Raw genomic sequence first — 18,878 nt, 5'->3', positions numbered from 1 at the left:
GCCCAGCCTGATCCTGGGCATTTGGCCCTTGAGCCCACTTCCTCTGTGGCTCCGAGGGCCACCCACTTGACACCCACAGACTCCCCGGGCACCCTCCTCGTGGCCCAGCCAGGATGCCTGTGACCAGGCAGGAGACCGATGGTTTCTGAGCAGCCACTTGGAAGGCCGGACCCGAGCAGGGGTCCCAGCTCTGCAGACCCTCCTAGGCCTTGGGAGGCTCCCTAGGCCACGAGGAGAGGGGGACAGAGACCCAGGCGGGCACTTGACACCCTGCTCGCCCGCCCACGTGTGAGGAGCAGGGAGGCTGTGGTTGCGATGAGGATTAGGATTAGGGGGGACAAAAGCGATTAGTGCCCATCCTCCTCCTGCCGGGTGCAGCTGGGCCAGGGACGCAGCCCAGACCGTCGGCGTCTGCCCCACAGGACACCTGTTGGGGTGACCGGCAGCCACTTCCCTTGGGCCCCAACGGGCTCCCCAGGTGGGCAGCTCTCAGCCCCCTTCACAGGCTTGCCCCCGGGTGGGCGGCGAGGCGATGCCATGAGGGGCCCAGGTGCGGGCCCAGGGCGGTGTGGGCGCGGGGCTCTGCAGCGGCCCGAGGCGCTGCTCCTGTACAGGGCGGGGCGTGAGGTCTGGGAGACAGGACGGGGCCTCAGGCATATGAGATGTGACCGTGCTCAAGGCCAGGGTCAGCCAGGGCTTCCGGGAGCCACCCCCGGCTGCCTGCCCATCGCTGGGCCCCAGGCCTAATCCAGCTTAGCGAGTACAGCTCAGCATTCTGGATGGCGGGGCCAGGCCAGCACCTGCCTCCCTCTGTGCCGGCCGGGATGGGGCCTGGGGAAGGGCAGCAGCCTCAGAGGAAACCGCTGCCTCTGGGGACAGACACAGGTAGGCAGCTCGGGGCAGCGATGGCGTGCACTCCCATCACCTGTAGATGACCCCCACCGCTGACCCCTGGAGTCGGTGGGAATGGCCCACCCCGGCCACGCGCGGTCCAGAGGCGGCCCTAGACTCCCTGTGCCTCTGCTGCTCTACATTGGCCTGTCCTTCAGAGGCAGTGAGGTGGGGGGCCCCCGGGTTTTCGGTGGGCAGCCCTGGCTGTGTGGGCAACAGCCTTGGCTGCAGGGCCCAGGCAGGGCAGTGTCCCGAGGAGCCCAGCTCCACTGCATGAAGGCCCTGGAGGGCAGGGCAGCCCAAGGGGCGCCCAGACAGGCGTAAGGATCCAGCTTGACGAGGCAGTGACAGCGCTGGCTCCACGCCCTGGGAGACTCGGACCTTGGCCCCACAAGCGCAACCTGCAGTCTGGAGCAGGTCCCTCGGCCTCCCTGAGCCGCACGTCCTCTGCATCACACTTGTAATGGTTCCTCGGTGCTTGTGGGGGGCCTGAGGGTGGTGGGGCTGAAGGGAAGCCACGGGGCCACGTGGGAGGGGAGCGTGGGGAAGGACGGGGCCCAGGAGATGAGTGTGGAGGGGCCTGGGACCAGGTTTGTGAGGAGCTGTCAAGAAAGAGCCTCGTGAACATCAAGAGGAGGAGGAAGGGAGCCTAATTCATCTTCATACCACAATCATCTTTCCCTCCTTGCCTTTGTCATTTTTTTTATTTTTGAAGTATCTATTTGGCTGTGCTGGGTCTTAGCTGCAGCACAAAGGATATTTAGTTGTAGCATGCAGGAGCTGTTTCCCTGACCAGAGATCAAACTTGGGGCCCCTGCATTGGGAGTGTGAAATTTTAGCCGCTGGACTTCCAGAGAAGTCCCTTTTTAAAACTGATTCACACTGTTGTGTTAACTCGAGGGGTGCAGCAGAATGACTCAGTGGTTCATTCATTCTTCGGTTCTTTTCCCTTGTAAGTCGTTACAGGATACTGAGTATAGTTCCCTGTGCTGTGGGTAGTCCTTGTTAGTTCCCTTCCCCTCTTTGCTTTTGCTGGTAGGGAGCTGAGGCCATGTGGGCTTCTGTGAGTCTGTGTGAATTATGCAGCCTGACCTTTGGCTATTTTATACTGTTGTTTGTGGCTCTTTCACAAGTCTTGTTTTAAATGCTGTGAGTTATATAAAAGCAAAGCATCCACCTATGTTAAAACTCGAGGGGTGACTGCAGGAACTGTGCAGGGTTGCTGAGGAGTGATGGCAGCAGGTGCCACGGAGTAGTGCTTAAGCAGATGCGAGGGCACAGGCCCTCGAGCTGCTGCCAAGCCAGTCCGATGGGTCAGGCAAAGTGCCACCGGGCAGGGCACCCACAGACCCTAAGAACCAGAAAACCATGAGCACCCATCACGTGTGTCAGCCGTAACAGGGCTCCACGCATGGCTCAGCCCTGGTCCCTTCACGCCCTACCCAAGACGGGTAGACCAGGGGCCCTGGCATCCTGTCCTGCTCTCCCCTTGCTGACCCAGGCAGCCCCTCCTCCCTGGGCCTCAGTTTTGGGGGCACAGGAGCACCTAGCAAGGGTCCTCCCTGAAGCGGTGGGCCCAAGAAGATGAGGGCACACCCCTTCCGCCAACGCCAGGCCTCTGGGGTGAGCTTCTGACACCGCCACACACAGCTCAGTGGCCCGAGCTGCCCAGGCCAGCAGCGGAGTGGCCCAGTGCGCCTGCAGTCAGCGCTCCTCCTCGGGTGGCAAACAGGTGGCCGGAGTCCAGACTAGCCTGACTGGGCACTGGGGCTGCGTTTGGGGTCAGCAGAGGAAGGATGATGGGCACTCAGGTCGCTGAAGGCTGGCAGCTGGGCCGGGGTGGGCTGAGCTCTGGGTTCAGGAGCTGGGGTCCTGGGGCTCCTGTAAGCGTGTGGGCCGTTTCTGAGGGATACTTGGCCCTCCCACCCCTTAACCTGCCAGGGCAGACCCAGGAGAGAGGTGCCTTCCGGTCTGGCCACTGATGTGGCTGGTCAGCGGCTGCTGTCAGGGCCCCCAGCCCGAGGTGAGGAAGGGCAGGACAGTGGTGAAGCTGGGGGCCACTGTGGGACTCAGGGTGGGAAGGCTTGGCTCCAGGTCACAAACCCAGGAGCAGGAGAGTTGGGCCTGGAGTAGGGCCTCCCCAGACCCACCTCGGGGCCCCCAGGTCGTGTGGTAGTCCATGATGGCAGCTCCACTCCAGGGGGTGAGCCTCACAGAGCCCCCCTAGCCCCAAGCCTGCAAGGGCCGGGCTGCAGCCTCTCACCTCCAGAGCCTGCTGAGCGCATAAGCAGCTTTCTTCCCTTCCCCGCGAGTCTCTCCCTCCCCCAGCCCATGTAGGGACACCTGTCACAATCCCTGCCTCACTGGAGGAGCGACTTACAGTGGCTGAGGCGTGGCCGGGCAGGGATCAGACCTGCCGGGGATGGCGGGGGCCCCTGAACACATCCCTTCCCCAGAGCCTTGCAGGGAGGCTGCTGGGGGCTGAGCCTGTTTCCTCTTTTGTCAGATAGGGACGGTCCCTCTCCTCCCACCTTGAGGACTCTGCTGGGTGAGCGGGGACAGGGGCTCACGAGCGCGGGGTCTGCGGGGCATTCCTGTTGGGGTTCATGGACAGGACGTGCGCTCGGAGAAGCTGAGTGGCCCATGCAGGAACCGGCCGTTCCCACTCTGACCTCTCACCCTTCTCTGGTTTCCTTGAGGGGAGCCCTGCCCACTGCGTGCTGCGGGGGGGTGAGAGGAGATGGGGTGATGGAGGGAAGCTGCCTGGGAAGGGCTTGTTAAGGGGCGATGTGCAGGGCCAGCTGAGCAGCTGGTCCTCGGGAGCCCCAGGCCAGGGCCCCTTCCACCAGCCAGGCTGCCCCCGCTGAGGGCACGGCTCCTGTGGGGCGGGAGAGCCGGCTGAGCCCCAGCAGGGTGCAGGCACGTGCTCGGGGCCGGCCTTGACGAAGAGGGTGTCCATCAAGTGCTCCCTGGCCCTGAGCGCCACATCACCCCCCGGCTCCTCCCAGCGGCCCTTCAGGTCGTGCTGCACGGTCCCTGTGGCTTTCTCCCTGCAGGTCTTGGGGAGGGGCCACGTGCGATGTTCATGGAGCCCAGTGGCTGGTGGGGGTGGTGGCCTGAGACCACCAATGCAGCTTGGGCTGGGAGCCAGTGTCCCTTCTGACCACGTTAGAAGGATCCAGAAAGGACAAGTCCAGAGGTGTCCAGCTTGGAGCTCTCTGCCCTCCAGGGACAACAGAGGGCCAGGCCCTCCTCTCCACTGTGGTGACGGGGGCACCATGACCATCCCCTCTTCCTCAGCGGGTGCCGGAACCACCTGTGGACCCAGGAGGCTGCACAGAATCTGGATGTCATAGTGGGCCACAAGTCTGAAGGGAACCTCAGAAGCAGAGCTGATGGGTGACAGACTGTGGTTAACTCGGTAGAAAGTTCTGAGGCCCAGTTCCTTTGCTGGACCTGGGGGCTTCCCTGGCGGCTCAGACGGTAAAAGAGTCTGCCTGCGTACGGGAGACCCGGGTTCCATCCCTGGGTCGGGAAGATCCCCTGGAGAAGGAAATAGCAACCCACTCCAGTATTCTTGTCTGGAAAATCCCATGGATGGAGGAGCCTGGCGGGCTACAGTCCATGGGGTCACAGACAGTTGGACACAACTGAGCGACTTCACTATTCCTTTGCCAGACAAGCCCCTTTAGCTCTGGTCCAGTCAGTGCAGCAGAAAGCAGGTGGCTTTCCTACCGTCTGCACCTAAGTCAGGGTCTGGCCCGAGCTGCCAGGAGTGCGCTGGTTCCAGTGGGGACGGGGATTGTGACAAACCTCAGGCCCAGCACACACACAAGCTGTGGCAGCTGAGAGCTGGGGCCCTGCCCTGAGAAACACCCAGCACACTGGCTGCTGCTGGCAGCACCAGGTCTGCTGCTCTCAAAGGGGAAGGGCATCTCGAGGGCAGGCTGCCAACCAGGGCGGACGCCAGGCTGGCTCTGACCCCATGACACATAGGCAGGCAGCCTGGGTGTTTCTGAGCCCTTTGGGGATGGGACCCCCAGGGCCTCCCTCTCTGCTCACGGGCCGCCCCCCCACCCCCAGGCCTGCAGGGACTTCCTGGAACTCGCGGAGACGCACAGCCGGAAATGGCAGCGAGCCCTGCAGTATGAGCAGGAGCAGCGCGTCCACCTGGAGGAGACCATCGAGCAGCTGGCCAAGCAGCATAACAGCCTCGAGCGCGCCTTCCGCAGCGCCCCCGGCCGGGCCGCCAACCCCACCAAAAGCTTCAGCGAGGGTGAGCGGGCGCCCATCCCCTCTGCCAGCAGGCTCAGCTTCCGCGGCCCCCCAGGACACGCACCCTTCGTGTCCACACCTGGTGCCCGCCCGTGTGCCCCTGCACCCCCCGTGACAGGCACAGTCTCCAAAGACGAGCCCCGTGGGGAAGCTGGGCCACTGACCAGCACATTTGGAGATTGGGTGAAGCTTCCGGAAGGAGGGAGGCTCCCTGAGCAGGAGGCTGAGAGGAAAGTGCATTCCAGGGAAGGGTGATGGGGGCTCTGGACTGCCCCGGGGGGCGGGGGGCAGGCGAGACTGCTGACGCTGCCAACTGAGGCAGCGGCTGTGTGTGTCTCTAGGAAGCCTCTTAACCAACAAAGGCGAGGACAGTGAGGAAGATGAGGATACCGAGTACTTCGATGCCATGGAAGACTCCACGTCCTTCATCACCGTGATCACGGAGCCCAGTGAGGACAGGTGGGCGCGGGCTGCTGCCCTGCCGGCTCGCTCTTCTCACGTGCCCCCGGCTCTCTGTGCTCGGGGTTCCTTTAAGTCGTGCTCCAGATGCTGGTTTTGCTTAGACTAGGTTCTGTTCTTCCTTAAATCAAAAATACCCAGGCAGCGTGCGTACGGGGGTTTCATTTTAAACGGAGAACAGGGCGCTGCCCTGCCGCAGAGCCACACAGGGTCCCGGGCTCTGTTGTGTCAGCATTCCAGACCGGACGGCAGACAGGAAGCCTCTCATTTTCTATCTCGAAGCTTTTGTTTCATTTCTCGTAAAAGCCAGCTCTTTCAGAAAGGATCTTTCTAAATACACGTTAGTAGTAACCGGGACAGCTGACAGCCATGCTGCCAGTCTCGGGGCCCTCAGGACGCACCCGGGCATGCGGCCCGAGCTGGCAGGACGCACGTGGAGGGAGGGGAGCAGGTGGGGCCGGAGCCCAGGCTTCACAGGATTAGGGCGCAGGGTCACTCACTCTCGTCAGGGTGCCTAGGTCCTGACACCGAAGGGGCCAGGAGGCGGGGAGCTGCGTTGTTTGGCATGGTGGCCCCGACCTCAACCTGGGGGGAGCTGCCTCTCCAAATCCCTGGGACGCTCACAGAACTGCCCGCAGCAGCCACACGGCCCCCTCCCTGCTGCGTGCTCCCTGCCTGTCCCGAGGCGCGTCAGGCTTCCCGCAGCCTCAGACCCATGCCTGTGCCACTGCCCCCACCCCATGTGGCTGTCCATGGCCCCTCGAAACCCAGCCAGGCAGGAGGGGGCCCGTGAAAACCTGTGGCGGCTGCTCTTTCGCCTTCGTGGACCAGGGCGTCTCACCACCTCCCTGTCCTGGTTTCTTCCCGGGAAAGGCCTGGTTTGAAGGCCTCTTGCCCCTTAGGGAATTTCTAGTCGGATCGGCAGTGTATTTCCAACTCAGAGTCATCTTCCGTTTCCCAATAATGTTTAAAACAAAGTTTTTAAAATTTTGGCTTCCCAGGGAGGTGGATAGAAGGGGGTCAGGTCCCCAGGAGGCCTTGGGATTTGTAAATAACTTGCTTTCTCATTTGTGTTTCCCACAGAAAAGCTGAGGGAGGGACTACAGGCTCCGTGGAATGGACCACAGACAATGTGAGTGAGGGGACCCCTAGCGGGGTGAAGTGGGGAGGCCAGCACTTGGCCTCAGGCCCCTGGGGGCCTTCATCTGAGCCCAGGCAGAGCCTGCCCCTTCCGCCAGCACCACCCTGCACTGGCTTCCGCTGATGGGCGAACTCCGCTTCTCTGGCAGGTGCTAGATGGCGCCTCGCTTGTGCCCCAGGGGCCCCCCAAAGTCAAGAGGCGTGTCCGCATCCCCGACAAGCCCAACTACAGCCTTAACCTCTGGAGCATCATGAAGAACTGCATCGGCCGGGAGCTCTCAAAGATCCCCATGCCGGTAGGGGCCAGGCAGAGGGCCCCGGGAGGCTGTGCTCTTGTGCCCGGAGGGGAAGCAATGGCCCGTGGGAAGTGCACGCAGCCCTGGGTGTCATTTTCTTAATGGCACACTTGAGCATGTAACGCTTTATTGAGTCACGTCCTTCGGCGCTGCTGACGTCCCCCCAGGGCAGAGGTCTCAGACTCGGGGAAGGAGCCGGGGAGGGGCTCTGCTGATCGCAGTGGGCCTGCCCTCTCTGAGCCGGGCTGCCCCGGGTCCCCACCTCAGCGAGGTCACTACGGGCTGAGGCGCGGCTGCTGTCCCCGTGCTGCCGACCACCGTGGCCTCTCCACAGAGGGGAGCGGGGGCTCCAGGTCAGACTTCGCTTCGCTCTGTGACCCAGGACAGAAAGCGTGCACAACAGCTCAGAATACAAGGTGGACCCACTTCGTCCATTCACTCACACTCACTCGGTCCCTGACCCCTAGGCGTCACTGCTGCGGCGCTGACATCCTGGGAGGGGAGACTGAAGGTAAACCTGGCAGGTCTGCCGGTGCGGCAGGTCGGAACGTGGTGTGGACTTGGAGGAAACGGAGGTGGGCCGTGGGAAGGCAGGTTGGCAGAGGAGCCGCCCAGTGACGTGGTCTGAGCAGTGACGCCCCTGGACGGGAGCAGAGCAAGGCTGTGGGGACGCTCCCAGGTCTGTGCTGGGAGCAGCGGACAGTCCGTGCAGACCCGGGACTGACCCCACGCCCGCCTGCCCACAGGTCAACTTCAACGAGCCCCTGTCCATGCTCCAGCGGCTGACGGAGGACCTGGAGTACCACCACCTGCTGGACAAGGCGGTGCACTGCGGCAGCGCGGTGGAGCAGATGTGCCTGGTGGCCGCCTTCTCCGTGTCCTCCTACTCCACCACCGTGCACCGCATCGCCAAGCCCTTCAACCCCATGCTGGGCGAGACCTTCGAGCTGGACCGTCTCGACGACATGGGCCTGCGCTCCCTCTGCGAGCAGGTGAGGCCCACACACGCTCCAGCGGCCCAGGGGTCAGGGTCAGACAGACGGGACACGGACTCTGACCCTGGGGGCCGTCAGGCCAAGGTCCGGTCAGGCAGCTGGGTCTCCCATCGGGGGCAGGTCTGGGGTACACATGGAGCAGGCTTCCAGGGACAGGGGGGCCGCGTGGGAGGAGCGCTGGGGGGAGGATGCCCCTTGTGGCCAGGAGCGGTGGGGCAGGGGTGTCTGCAGCGTGCCGTCAGGGAGCCAGGGGGGCTAGAGCTCCTGGGGTCACTGCTGAGCTGAAAGCCTGCGCCCCATGGGGCTGCGGTCAGCGATGGCAGAGGCTGGGGGGTGAGGAGCCCCAGGCCCCACCCTGGGACCCTCGTCTGCAGAAGGGCAGTTCCATCGGCACACCACTGCGTGCTGGGGGGACCCAGGCAGGTCGGGACAGGCTGGGCTGGGCTGCTGCGGAGCGTCTGCTCTGTCGGCCGCGGCCGTGGGCCCAGGGACGAGCTCAGGAAGCCTACAGTCTGCAGTCCGGTGGTGGGTCTCAAAGGCGTGCTCTGCCTGCCGTGTGGGCCTGTGAAAAGCCAGACCAGGTGAGATTGGAGGTCGAGCACAGGCATCTTCAGGAGGGGTGGCTGTAAGGAGGGGGCTGGGGAAGGCGGCGGCAATGACCAGGGTTCCTGAGCTGAACCCACAATGTACCAGGAGCTGCTTGCGCTGAGGGGTCTCATGGGCTGGGGCGGGGATAGATACTGTGTGAATGGATGGTTCTGGCTCTTTTAGGAAGGGAGGTGGTCTGGGAGCAGCTTGGCTGACAGAGTGAGGGAGAGACAGCCGCTGAGGTCAGAGAGAAGGGGGCGGGCGGCAGGAGGCCTCTGGCTTTTCTCTGTGTGGAGGCGTCACTGGAGGTAGAGGAGGCCGTTTTATGGGGAGCCCCCCCCACCGCCATGGGGAGAGTGCAGTGTGTAAGCGTGGAGCAGCGGGGCTGGAGGCAGGGCAGAATCTGGATGCTGTTTTGAAGAACAGCCAGGATTTGCTAAGGATTAGAGGAGGAGCGTGAGAAGAGGGGCCAGGCATTTGGTGTGAGTGCTGGACCGACAGGGTCATCTGCCCGAGGAGGAGGCTGAGCAGAGCTCTAGGGCGGGGGTCACGTCCTCAGCTTGTGGGGGTGGGCTCCAGCGGGGGCCCTGGCAGCTCACTAGTCACCCAGGAGCGGCTGGCAGGTCTGGGCTGTGGAAGGAAGTGGGGGTGCCGCCTGTGGGGAGTGTCAGGAGCTTCTGGGGGGAGGGCTGAGCCTATGGCCACCGCTCCAGGAGGGGCTTCACCCCAACCCTGTGCCCGGGAGCCACAGAGACGAGAAGGACCAGGTGCGGGAACGCTGATGCAGAGGATGCGGTGTCCTCAGCAAGACATGGTCGGGGTGCCCAGTGTGAGAGAGGATGGGGCAGAGGTGCCAGGCGGGCTGAGCAGGCGGCACCACCATCGGGCTGGGGGAGGAGCCGGGCTGGCTGGGGGGACTCCCTGGCCTGGGCCTCCTCGGTGCAACACAGCGCAGCAGACGAGGCCTCTGCAGACGACGCGCAGCGTGACCAGAGAGTGGGCCCGAAGGCCCCTCTGGAGCCCATCACGCTCACTTTATTCACCCCGCACCACAGCCCACGTCAGGTGTGGAGACCCCCAGGCCCCTGACTCAGGCAGCCCACACAGCCACACCCTTGCTGTGTGGCTCTCCTTTCTGGGGGCCCAGGTCCCCCAGCTGGTTAGGGTGGGGCCTGGCCACGTCCGCAGGTGCTCACGGCTGTGGGCCTGGTCTCAGGTGAGCCACCACCCGCCATCCGCCGCGCACTACGCGTTCTCCAGGCACGGCTGGAGCCTCTGGCAGGAGATCACCATCGCCAGCAAGTTCCGGGGGAAGTACCTCTCCATCATGCCGCTAGGTGAGCAGGGCAGAAAGACGCACTGAGGGAGGGGGAGGGTCTGCTGACCCCGAAGCCAGCTTGGGGCCTCCGAGGGTAACGCGAGTCCCCCCACAGGCCTCCTGGACCACCCCCCACCCCGGCCTGCGCCCTGTCCCCAGCCTATACAAATGCTGCTTCTGGTCCTCAGGACCCCAAGATCATGGGTGGGTGGGTGGGTGGGTGGGTGGGGCAGGTTGGCTGGGAGCCAGCATGGCAGGCTCTGACCTCTGACCCCGGGTCTGGCTTCCAGGTGCTATCCACTTAGAATTCCAGGCCAGTGGGAACCACTACGTGTGGAGGAAAAGCACCTCGACTGTGCATAACATCATTGTGGGCAAGCTCTGGATTGACCAGGTCAGGGGGTGCCCAGGGGAGGGGCCACTGGCCCAGGCTGGTATCAGTCACTGACCACTCCCCTCCCTCTCCAGACAGGGGACATTGAGATTGTGAACCATAAGACAAAGGACCGGTGCCAGCTGAAGTTCCTGCCCTACAGCTATTTCTCCAAAGAGGTGGCCCGGAAGGTAAGCACGGCCACCTCTCCGAGTCTTGGGGGGCCCCAGAGCGCGGCACGTGCCCACACCGGCCCTGCCAATGCCCACAGGTGACAGGAGTGGTGAGTGACAGCCAGGGCAAGGCCCACTACGTGCTGTCAGGCTCCTGGGACGAACAGATGGAATGCGCTAAGATTGTGCAAAGCAGCCCCAGCAGCCCCAGCTTAGATGGGAAGCAGAAAACCGTGTACCAGACGCTGCCGGCCAAGCTGCTGTGGAAGAAGTACCCGCTGCCGTGAGTGGGGCTGTAGGGCGAAGAACGGGCAGGAGAGGGGGAGCATGAGGAGGTGGGTGGGCCGTGGGCGGGCCATGGATGGGGAGGCAACCCGCCCGGCCAGACAGGAAGCACGCAGCAGTGTGGGGAGGGCTCTGTGCACTTGTGAGGGGCAGACACCCCGCTGGAGTCAAGCGTGATACCATCAGGTGGCAGCCGGTCCTGCACAGAGACTCTGAACAGTCTGATCGGACAGGTCCCCACAGTCCAAGGCATGAACACAAGCATGAAAAAAGTGCAGGAAACAGGAAACTATACAAAATGGCACAGCCGATTCCAAAGAAAAGGAAACAGAAATTCTACAAAAGAAAAAAAAAGTAACTTAAATTGAGAACTCCACAGAAAAGTTTAATAGAGTGAACCCACTGACTGGCTACAGGTCAGAAGAAATAATCCAAATCTTCAGATGAAGAGAGAAACCCTGAAAAAGACAAGAAGCTAGAGTGAGAAGGCTAGCCACCTTGGGGCCCCAGAGTGAGTCCCCGGAGCAGCCTCATGGGCACCCCTGGAGCCTGGAGGGTGCAATGGGGATGTGCAGTGCATGTCAAGTTTGAGATAAGGGTCCAGCAGGCAGGTCAGAGTCCAGAAGAAAGAGACCATCAGAGGAGAAAGCAGCAGAAAAGTTTCCACATCTAAATCTATACAATGAAATGTTGAAACTAGATCAGAGAAAATATTAAGTAGCTAGATTTCTGAAAGACTTTACTTTCCAAGGAACAGAAGACAGACAGACATCTCCTCATTGGCAATATCACAGAAGCTTGAAAAAAGTCAAATGAAATCGTCCATGTGCAGAAAGACTCACTGCCAGCTTAGAATTAGTTGCACACCTGGCAAGAACATCTTTACAGACTGAAGTTGAAACAGGCATTTTTCAAACAACAACTTTTGCCACCAGCAGACCTCCACTAAAGGACAGAGCTCCCAGATGGACAAACCAAGCTGTGTGAAATGAACAAAACCTACGTGAACAGTGAAGAAATAAGAACCTCTTGTGAAGTTCAAAATCTAAACATTAAAGACAACTGCACTCCTCAGTCCATGAAATTCTCCAGGTCAGAATACTGGAGTGGGTAGCCATTCCCTTCAAGGAATCTTCCCAACCCAGGGATCAAACCCAGGTCTCCCGCTTTGCAGGCCAATTCTTTACCCTCTGCCACCAGGGAAGCCCAGGAAAGGACTACCTGGAAGGAAAATTTTCAAAGGCCTTTCTGCTACCCAAGAGGAGGTTCAAGATGCCCACTAACTTCTGACTATGTCAACTATGCATATTGTAATTCCTAGACTGACCATGAAATTAATGTTTACTTGGAATCCCAGAAGGAAAGGAAAAGAAGGAAAAACAGAAAGGAGAGAGAAATAGTTAAATAATAGAGATAAATTTCCCCATTTAAAAATGAAAACATGAAAGACCGTGGGTTTAAAGGGCCCATTAGAGTTCCAGAAACAAAAAATAAAAACTACCTAGATCATACTATACTGAAAACTAAGAGTACCAAGGAGAAAACTCTTAATAGCTTCCCAACAGAGAAGATTTCAGTAGAGAATGAAAAATCAAATTAACATCAGATTTTTTTAACAGCCAATGTTGGAGTAATATTTTCAAAGTAATGAAGGGAATGAAATTAGAAGGTAAAAGTTTCTGTCCAGTCGAGCTATCATTCAAATATGAGGCTGTGATTAAAAAAAAAAAAATTCTCAGGTGAACAGCCCCCAAAGGTCTGGCACACAAAAACCCACAAAGAAAACAGTATTGGACATAGTACTTTAAAAGGGGGAGGGAAAAACCCAGAAGGTGCTACAGTACATTACATGAAATAAAAGACTGTGTGTGTGGTTTTTTTTAAAGTAATTACTAAGACCAAAGGAAAAAAGAGAACATATTCCCACAGTAATCCAGAATTAAAGAGTGTAGATGATGTTAATACAATGGGGTTTAGAGAGCTGTGAAGGCAGAGACCAACAGAAGATTTTTAAATCACTTAAAATATTTTTTAAGAAAGGCAAATAAAAATAGTTAACACAGAAAGCATAATATATAGATGAAACACTAGTTACAAAGCAAAATACTGACTAAATTTTTAAAAATCCAGATGCATGCACCTTCTAAGAATGATCCAAAGTATAAAGATGGGCAAAGATTTAAAGTAAAAGATAAACATATCATGAAAACACTAACCAAAAAAACTATAACAGCTATATTATCATCAGGTAAAAACAGGCAAAAGCATTGTCAGGAATGGAAGAGTTGCTACATGACAAAAGGTTGAGTCCTTTGAGAAGATATAAACAGTATGCATGATACAAACATTACGCATGTAGTCAAAGGGCCTCAAAAATACACAAAGCACATACTGACATTAAAGGGAGAGATGGGCAAACCCACCACCACAATGGAAGACAGATTTCAGTACACTCCTCTCACTTGTTGAGAGTTAAATGCGGAAACACAACCCAGCAAAATGGAGAGCGAAAAGCCACAGGATATACATATAGTTACGGCTACAACAGACAACATGCTTTTTCTCAAACATACACGGAATTTACACAAAAATCAATTGTGCACTAAAGAGAAAGCCTCAACAGATGTACAGAGGGCAACACACAGACCACAGTCTATGATGAGCCCAGTCAAAAGTTACACGCAATATGTCAAAAAGTCCCCACATATTTGGACAAAAATGTAAGCTGCTAAGTAACTCATGGGGAAAATAATAAATTAGAATGGGAAGTTTTAAATGCTTCTGAGAAAACAAAACTGGCTGGATGTACCAAAGGCAATGCTTCAGAGGAAATTTTTGCCTTAAATAGGTATGTAAGTTTATAAAGTCTCTTTCATTCTAAGAAATTAGGGAAAGTTCAACATACAAACTGAAAGAAAAAAGAAAATATAGTTAAAAAGTAGAAGTATAATAAAGTTTAAAAAGTAAGTAGATCTCTGAGGGAAAAAATAAACAGAAACCTACTGGCAAGATTGATCAAGAGAATATAGAAATACGTATTATTTCTTATTACTCCAACATATAAAATACGTATATATTTCATTATGTTTAGTATGATATTTAAAGTATAAAGAGATCATTAAAATTCAGACTGGAAAGACAAATTTTTAGAGAAATATATTTTTTCTAAATACAATTTTTCTTATAGAACTGAGCCTAGAAATAAAAAAGCATGAATAGTCCTATAATTAAAGATACTGATGCAGTGGTTTAAAAATTCCTACAGGGAAAACACAAAGCCCAAGTCATTTTATAGGGGAATTCTACCAAGTTTTCCAAGAAAAAAAATATATCCCAATTTTATACAAAATCTTCCAGACCATAGAAAAAAGAAGAAATACTTTATTATACTGTGAGGCAAATATAAGATAACTGGTACCAAATTAGGATAAAAGAGTAGTAGGAACACAGAATAATAAACCCTTTTTCACTCATGGATAAGCACAATTCCAAAATGACACATCAGAAAATCCAACAGTATTAACAAAACAAAAACATTCTTCAATCATATTTTGAGTTTATCCTGGGTACACAAGGATGATTTTATACTAGAAAATCCAAAAATCAATTTGTTACATTAACAGATCTAAACAGATAGAAAAAGCATCTTATGTGCCTCAACATAAGATTAATACGCAAAAGTCAGCTGCATTTCTACACACTAAAACAACCAGAAGGTACAGTAGTTTAAGAGAAGACACCAATTATCATACCAAAGAATACCAGGGACCTTCTAGTAAATCTTACAATACATGCAAGACCTCTACAGAGAAAAGCATAAAATTGATATCTGCTGAGATATCAAAGAAGAGCTTAATGACTGGAGAAAGACACCATGTTCATGGGTAGAAAGACTAAATATTTATAAAAATACCATGATCTAAAGAATCAGTAAATCAAAATTCCAATAGTGATTTTCCCGGTGGCTCAGTGGTAAAGAGGAGACATAAGAGACAATGGGTTTGCCAATGCAGGAGACATAAGAGAGGGGTTCAATCCCTGAGTTGGGGAGATACCCTGGAGGAGGGCGTGGCAACTTCACTATCCTTGCCTGGAGAATCCCATGGACAGAGAAGCCTAGCGGGCTACAGTCCACGCCATCACAGAGAGTTGGATACAACTTAAGTGACTTAGCACACACACAGTCGATAAATCAAGCAAAATCCCAATACTGAACTATTCATGGAACTTGATATTATGATTTTCAAATTTATATTAAAGAATAAAGGGCCAGGATATTTCTAAAGAAGAACAGAAAAAAAGAGGACTTGCCCTACTAGACCCCAGGACTTATTTTGAAGCTGTAGTTTAACAGAATAGTGAGCCTGGAAACAGCACCCTGGATGTGTATATATCTTTGCTACATAACAAAGGTGCCATTATCCTATTCATGGAAAGATGGCACCATCCACTAGAAGGATCTAGGGAAAACGGTTATCCATATAGAAAAAGATGAAGTGACTCTCTCCCTCACATTACAACAAAAATCAACTCCAAGTAAAGGACTTAGAATAAGTATTAAGTCTGACTTACTGTTAAACAATAAGTTAAACTCTAAGTAGAAAATATAGGTGAGCATCTTCTAAAACTTAAGGAACTACATATTAAGTAAGACAAAAACATTGATGTATTCAATTAAAAAACTTTCATTCATTAAAAGAAATTTTGCTCATTCAGAGATAATTTAAAGAAACCAAAAAGACAATAAATAAACTTGGAGAAAGAAATCACAATATTTACACCTGACAATTAGTATTAAGAATACGTAAGTATTCTATTACAATTAAAAATAATTTTAAAAAGAGTACATAAAGAACTTCTAACTAGGGCTTCCCTGGTGAGTCAGTGGTAAAGAATCCTCCTGCCAATGCAGGAGACATGGGTTCAATCCCTGGTCCAGGAAGATCCCACATGCCATGCGGCAACTAAGTCCATGCACGACGGCTCCCGGGCCCGCACTCCAGTGCCAGGAACGGCAGCTCCTGAAGCCCGCACACCCTGGAGCCCGCGCTCCACAGCAAGGGAAGCCACCGCAGTGAGCAGCCCAGGCACTGCAACCGGAGGGCGGCCCCTGCTCACCGCACCGAAGACCCAGCACAGCCAAAAATAAATAAGTACAATTTTTAAAAAACTTCTAACTAATACAGCAAAAAAAATGTGCAAAGAAAGTGCAAGGGTCACTAACAAGAATTTCACAGAAAAAGAAACATGGCCAGTCAGCATGTGAACATTATCAGCATCACTAGTGATCAGGGAAATGCAAACCAAAGCCACATGAGATACACAGTTTTACCTTCATTTGACTTGAAGAAATGAAAAGTCTGGTCACATCAAGTATTTAAGATATGGGTCCACAGTATCTCTTATACATCACTGGTGGGAATGTGAGCTGGTAGGACCACGGTGGAAAGCAGTGTGACCTTACCTCCTAAAGAAGGACATCACCGACTGCAGCCCAGAAATCCCACTTCTAGGTACTCAAAAGAATTCCTATATATGTGTAACAAGAAACATGCATAAGATTACTCCAAAGCAAAAACTTGGAAACAACTGAAACAACCCAAACTTACAGGATGAATAACTAGTATACTCACATAGTGCAATGTTTACAGTAGGTGAAACAAATGAACAGCAATATACATAAAACAGCAATATACAAAATCATACAATATAGATAAACCTTAGTAATAAAACATTAAGTCTAAAAAAGCAAGTCCCAGAAGGTTACATGTATCATGACATTCTTTTTATACTTAAAAACAAGTAGCTAAGATACATGTATATGTATATGAATACACACAGAGACATACATACACACTTAAGACTACACAAAGATGCGATAAAATTGTACTAAAAGGAAAAGGAAATTGTACTAAAAGGAAACCAAAGGACTGATAAACCCAGGAGACCTGCCAATGGCTACCTGAGAAGGGAGTGGACTGGTGAGTTTTCCCTATGGTTACATGTAGATTTTGTCAGGATTCTACCTTCTGTTTAGGTGGGAAGGTTGCGTTAATATAAGCAGGCCATGTAAGAACCAATGTACCAAGTCTCAGGACTAATCCAAACCTCTGCGCCTGAGGTCCAAAAAAGCAGCAGTATGGGAGAAAAATAAGACAGTAGGTTTACGTATCAGTGACAACAGCAAGTGTTCCTGTTATAGGTGTAAGCTTCCAGACAAATTCTTTAAAATCGAACTTAGAAGAAATACATCTAAATAAGAAAATAAAGACTGGAATAAAAGGATGGAAAAAGATGTATACATAGAAATACTAACCCAAACAAAAGCTGCCTTTAGCTGTAATAAATCACAAAACAGATATCAAAACAAAAAGAGGGGTAAAATGAGATTCAATTTGCCAGGAAGATTTTAAATTTGAATATACCTGTACCTAGTAACACATCCCCAAAATATAAACAGCAAAAGCTAATAGAAATATAAAGAGAAATGGGCTAGTTTATAACCAAAGTGGGAGATTTTAACACACCTCTTTTAGTACTGCAAAGAACCTTCAGGACTAGAACATTGGATTCAACAACTGTGGAAAATGCAATCTCTTCGATTATATGTGGAATGTTTGCAAAAACTGACCATATACTGGACCATGAAACAAATTTCAATGAGACAAAATTATACAAAGTATACTGACTCCAAAATAATTGTGCTAGAAATACAGATGACTAGAAACATTCCCATACATTTACAAACTGAAGAAACATACTTTCAACTAATCCACAGGACAAAGAAGGTGTAATGAAAATTAGAAAAGATAACTGCATGATAATGAAAATAATACATTACAAAAGCAGTGGAATGCAGCAAAAGCAGTAGTCGGAGTGAAATGTGGGAGCCTTGAAATGCACGTTAGAAAAGAAGAGACACAGGAAAAGAAGGAACTGAGCACTCATCCCAGGAAGTCAGACAAAGAAAAGCAAAGAAGCCCCAACAAAGTAGAAGGAAGACTATGTAAGCAAAACCAATAAAGCAGAAAAACCTAACACAGGATCACCAAAGTTTCATCTTCCATCAAGGAAGAAAACAGACACACCTCTGACATGACTGGGCAGAAAGAAGGTGCACAGCACCAGCGTCATAGGTGAGAAAGAGGACGCGCTTCCCCACACACCTTAAAGGAACCGTGACGTTATCACACACTTCAGGCGGCGAACAGGAGAAACTAGACGGGATGCCTAAGGCAGCCCAACAGATGCAGGTCAGTGGAGCCTGCAAGATGCAGGGAGGCTGAGGTGGACGCCGGCGGGGTGTGGGGGTTCCGTGGGTGGACATGCAGGGGGGAAGCAGAGGGGGCCGAGTGTGTCCCGACTGCTCACCCCACGGGGCCCCGCAGGGACAACGCGGAGAACATGTACTACTTCTCCGAACTGGCCCTGACTCTCAATGAGCACGAGGAGGGCGTGGCGCCCACAGACAGCCGCCTGCGGCCGGACCAGCGGCTCATGGAGAAGGGCCACTGGGACGAGGCCAACACGGAGAAGCAGCGGCTGGAGGAGAAGCAGCGCGTCAACCGGCGCCGGCGGCTGGAGGCCTGCTCCCGGGGCTGCGGGGTGGATGAAGGTGAGGCCGCCCAGAGCGGGGCCGGCGGGGAGAGGCACGGGTCTCCCAGGGGCCGGGAGGAGCTGGGGGCAGGAGGGGTGCTGGAGAAGCGGGGGCATCCCAGCAGCGGGGAGGGGGACAGGGAGTGGCTTTCCGGGTGCAGCGTCGGAGGCAGGCCGCCCACCCCCGCGCCCGCCGTGCTGCCCAACAGAGAAGGAGGCCGAAGTGTATGTGCCACTGTGGTTCGAGAAGAAGCTGGACCCGCTGACCGGGGAGATGGCCTGCGTGTACAAGGGAGGCTACTGGGAGGCCAAGGAAAAGCAGGACTGGCACATGTGCCCCAACATCTTCTGAGCACCACCCCCTCCTGCAAATACAGGCGCCTGCGCGGCCTGGTCCACCTTCTGTTTAACGCACTCAATGTAGTACTCGGTGGCCCTCCCATCCCACCTTTCCCGACTGTTTTTAATAACACTTTTTTGGGGCTCTCA

The 18,878-nt window shown here is 53.9% G+C and overlaps 1 protein-coding gene across 8 annotated transcripts in view; it reads left to right on the top strand.

Annotated features, from left to right (window-relative positions):
• Positions 1 to 18,878, top strand: part of OSBP2 (oxysterol binding protein 2) — a 119,161-nt gene extending 100,283 nt beyond the window's left edge. For 4 of the 8 annotated variants that reach the window (XM_081542520.1, XM_081542524.1, XM_081542525.1 and 1 more), the window contains 11 exons: positions 4,975 to 5,167; positions 5,508 to 5,625; positions 6,709 to 6,757; positions 6,915 to 7,061; positions 7,808 to 8,053; positions 9,861 to 9,981; positions 10,253 to 10,356; positions 10,431 to 10,526; positions 10,607 to 10,791; positions 18,182 to 18,408; positions 18,599 to 18,878. In XM_081542520.1, the coding sequence (XP_081398646.1) occupies positions 4,975 to 5,167; positions 5,508 to 5,625; positions 6,709 to 6,757; positions 6,915 to 7,061; positions 7,808 to 8,053; positions 9,861 to 9,981; positions 10,253 to 10,356; positions 10,431 to 10,526; positions 10,607 to 10,791; positions 18,182 to 18,408; positions 18,599 to 18,741 (1,629 nt within the window). In that variant the 3' untranslated portion in view covers positions 18,742 to 18,878. Of the gene's footprint in view, positions 1 to 4,974; positions 5,168 to 5,507; positions 5,626 to 6,073; positions 6,077 to 6,708; positions 6,758 to 6,914; positions 7,062 to 7,807; positions 8,054 to 8,430; positions 8,638 to 9,860; positions 9,982 to 10,252; positions 10,357 to 10,430; positions 10,527 to 10,606; positions 10,792 to 18,181; positions 18,414 to 18,598 lie in introns of all 8 variants that reach the window. The other 4 variants (XM_081542519.1, XM_081542518.1, XM_081542521.1 and 1 more) reach the window with 4 other exon arrangements.

Source organism: Giraffa tippelskirchi, chromosome 11 (assembly GCF_054371585.1).
Source record: "Giraffa tippelskirchi isolate mGirTip1 chromosome 11, T2T-mGirTip1v1.2.pri, whole genome shotgun sequence".
NCBI classification, from domain to species: domain Eukaryota; kingdom Metazoa; phylum Chordata; class Mammalia; order Artiodactyla; family Giraffidae; genus Giraffa; species Giraffa tippelskirchi.
The sequence above is the reverse complement of the archived record's forward strand: the minus strand, read 5'-3'. Positions and strand labels throughout refer to the sequence as shown.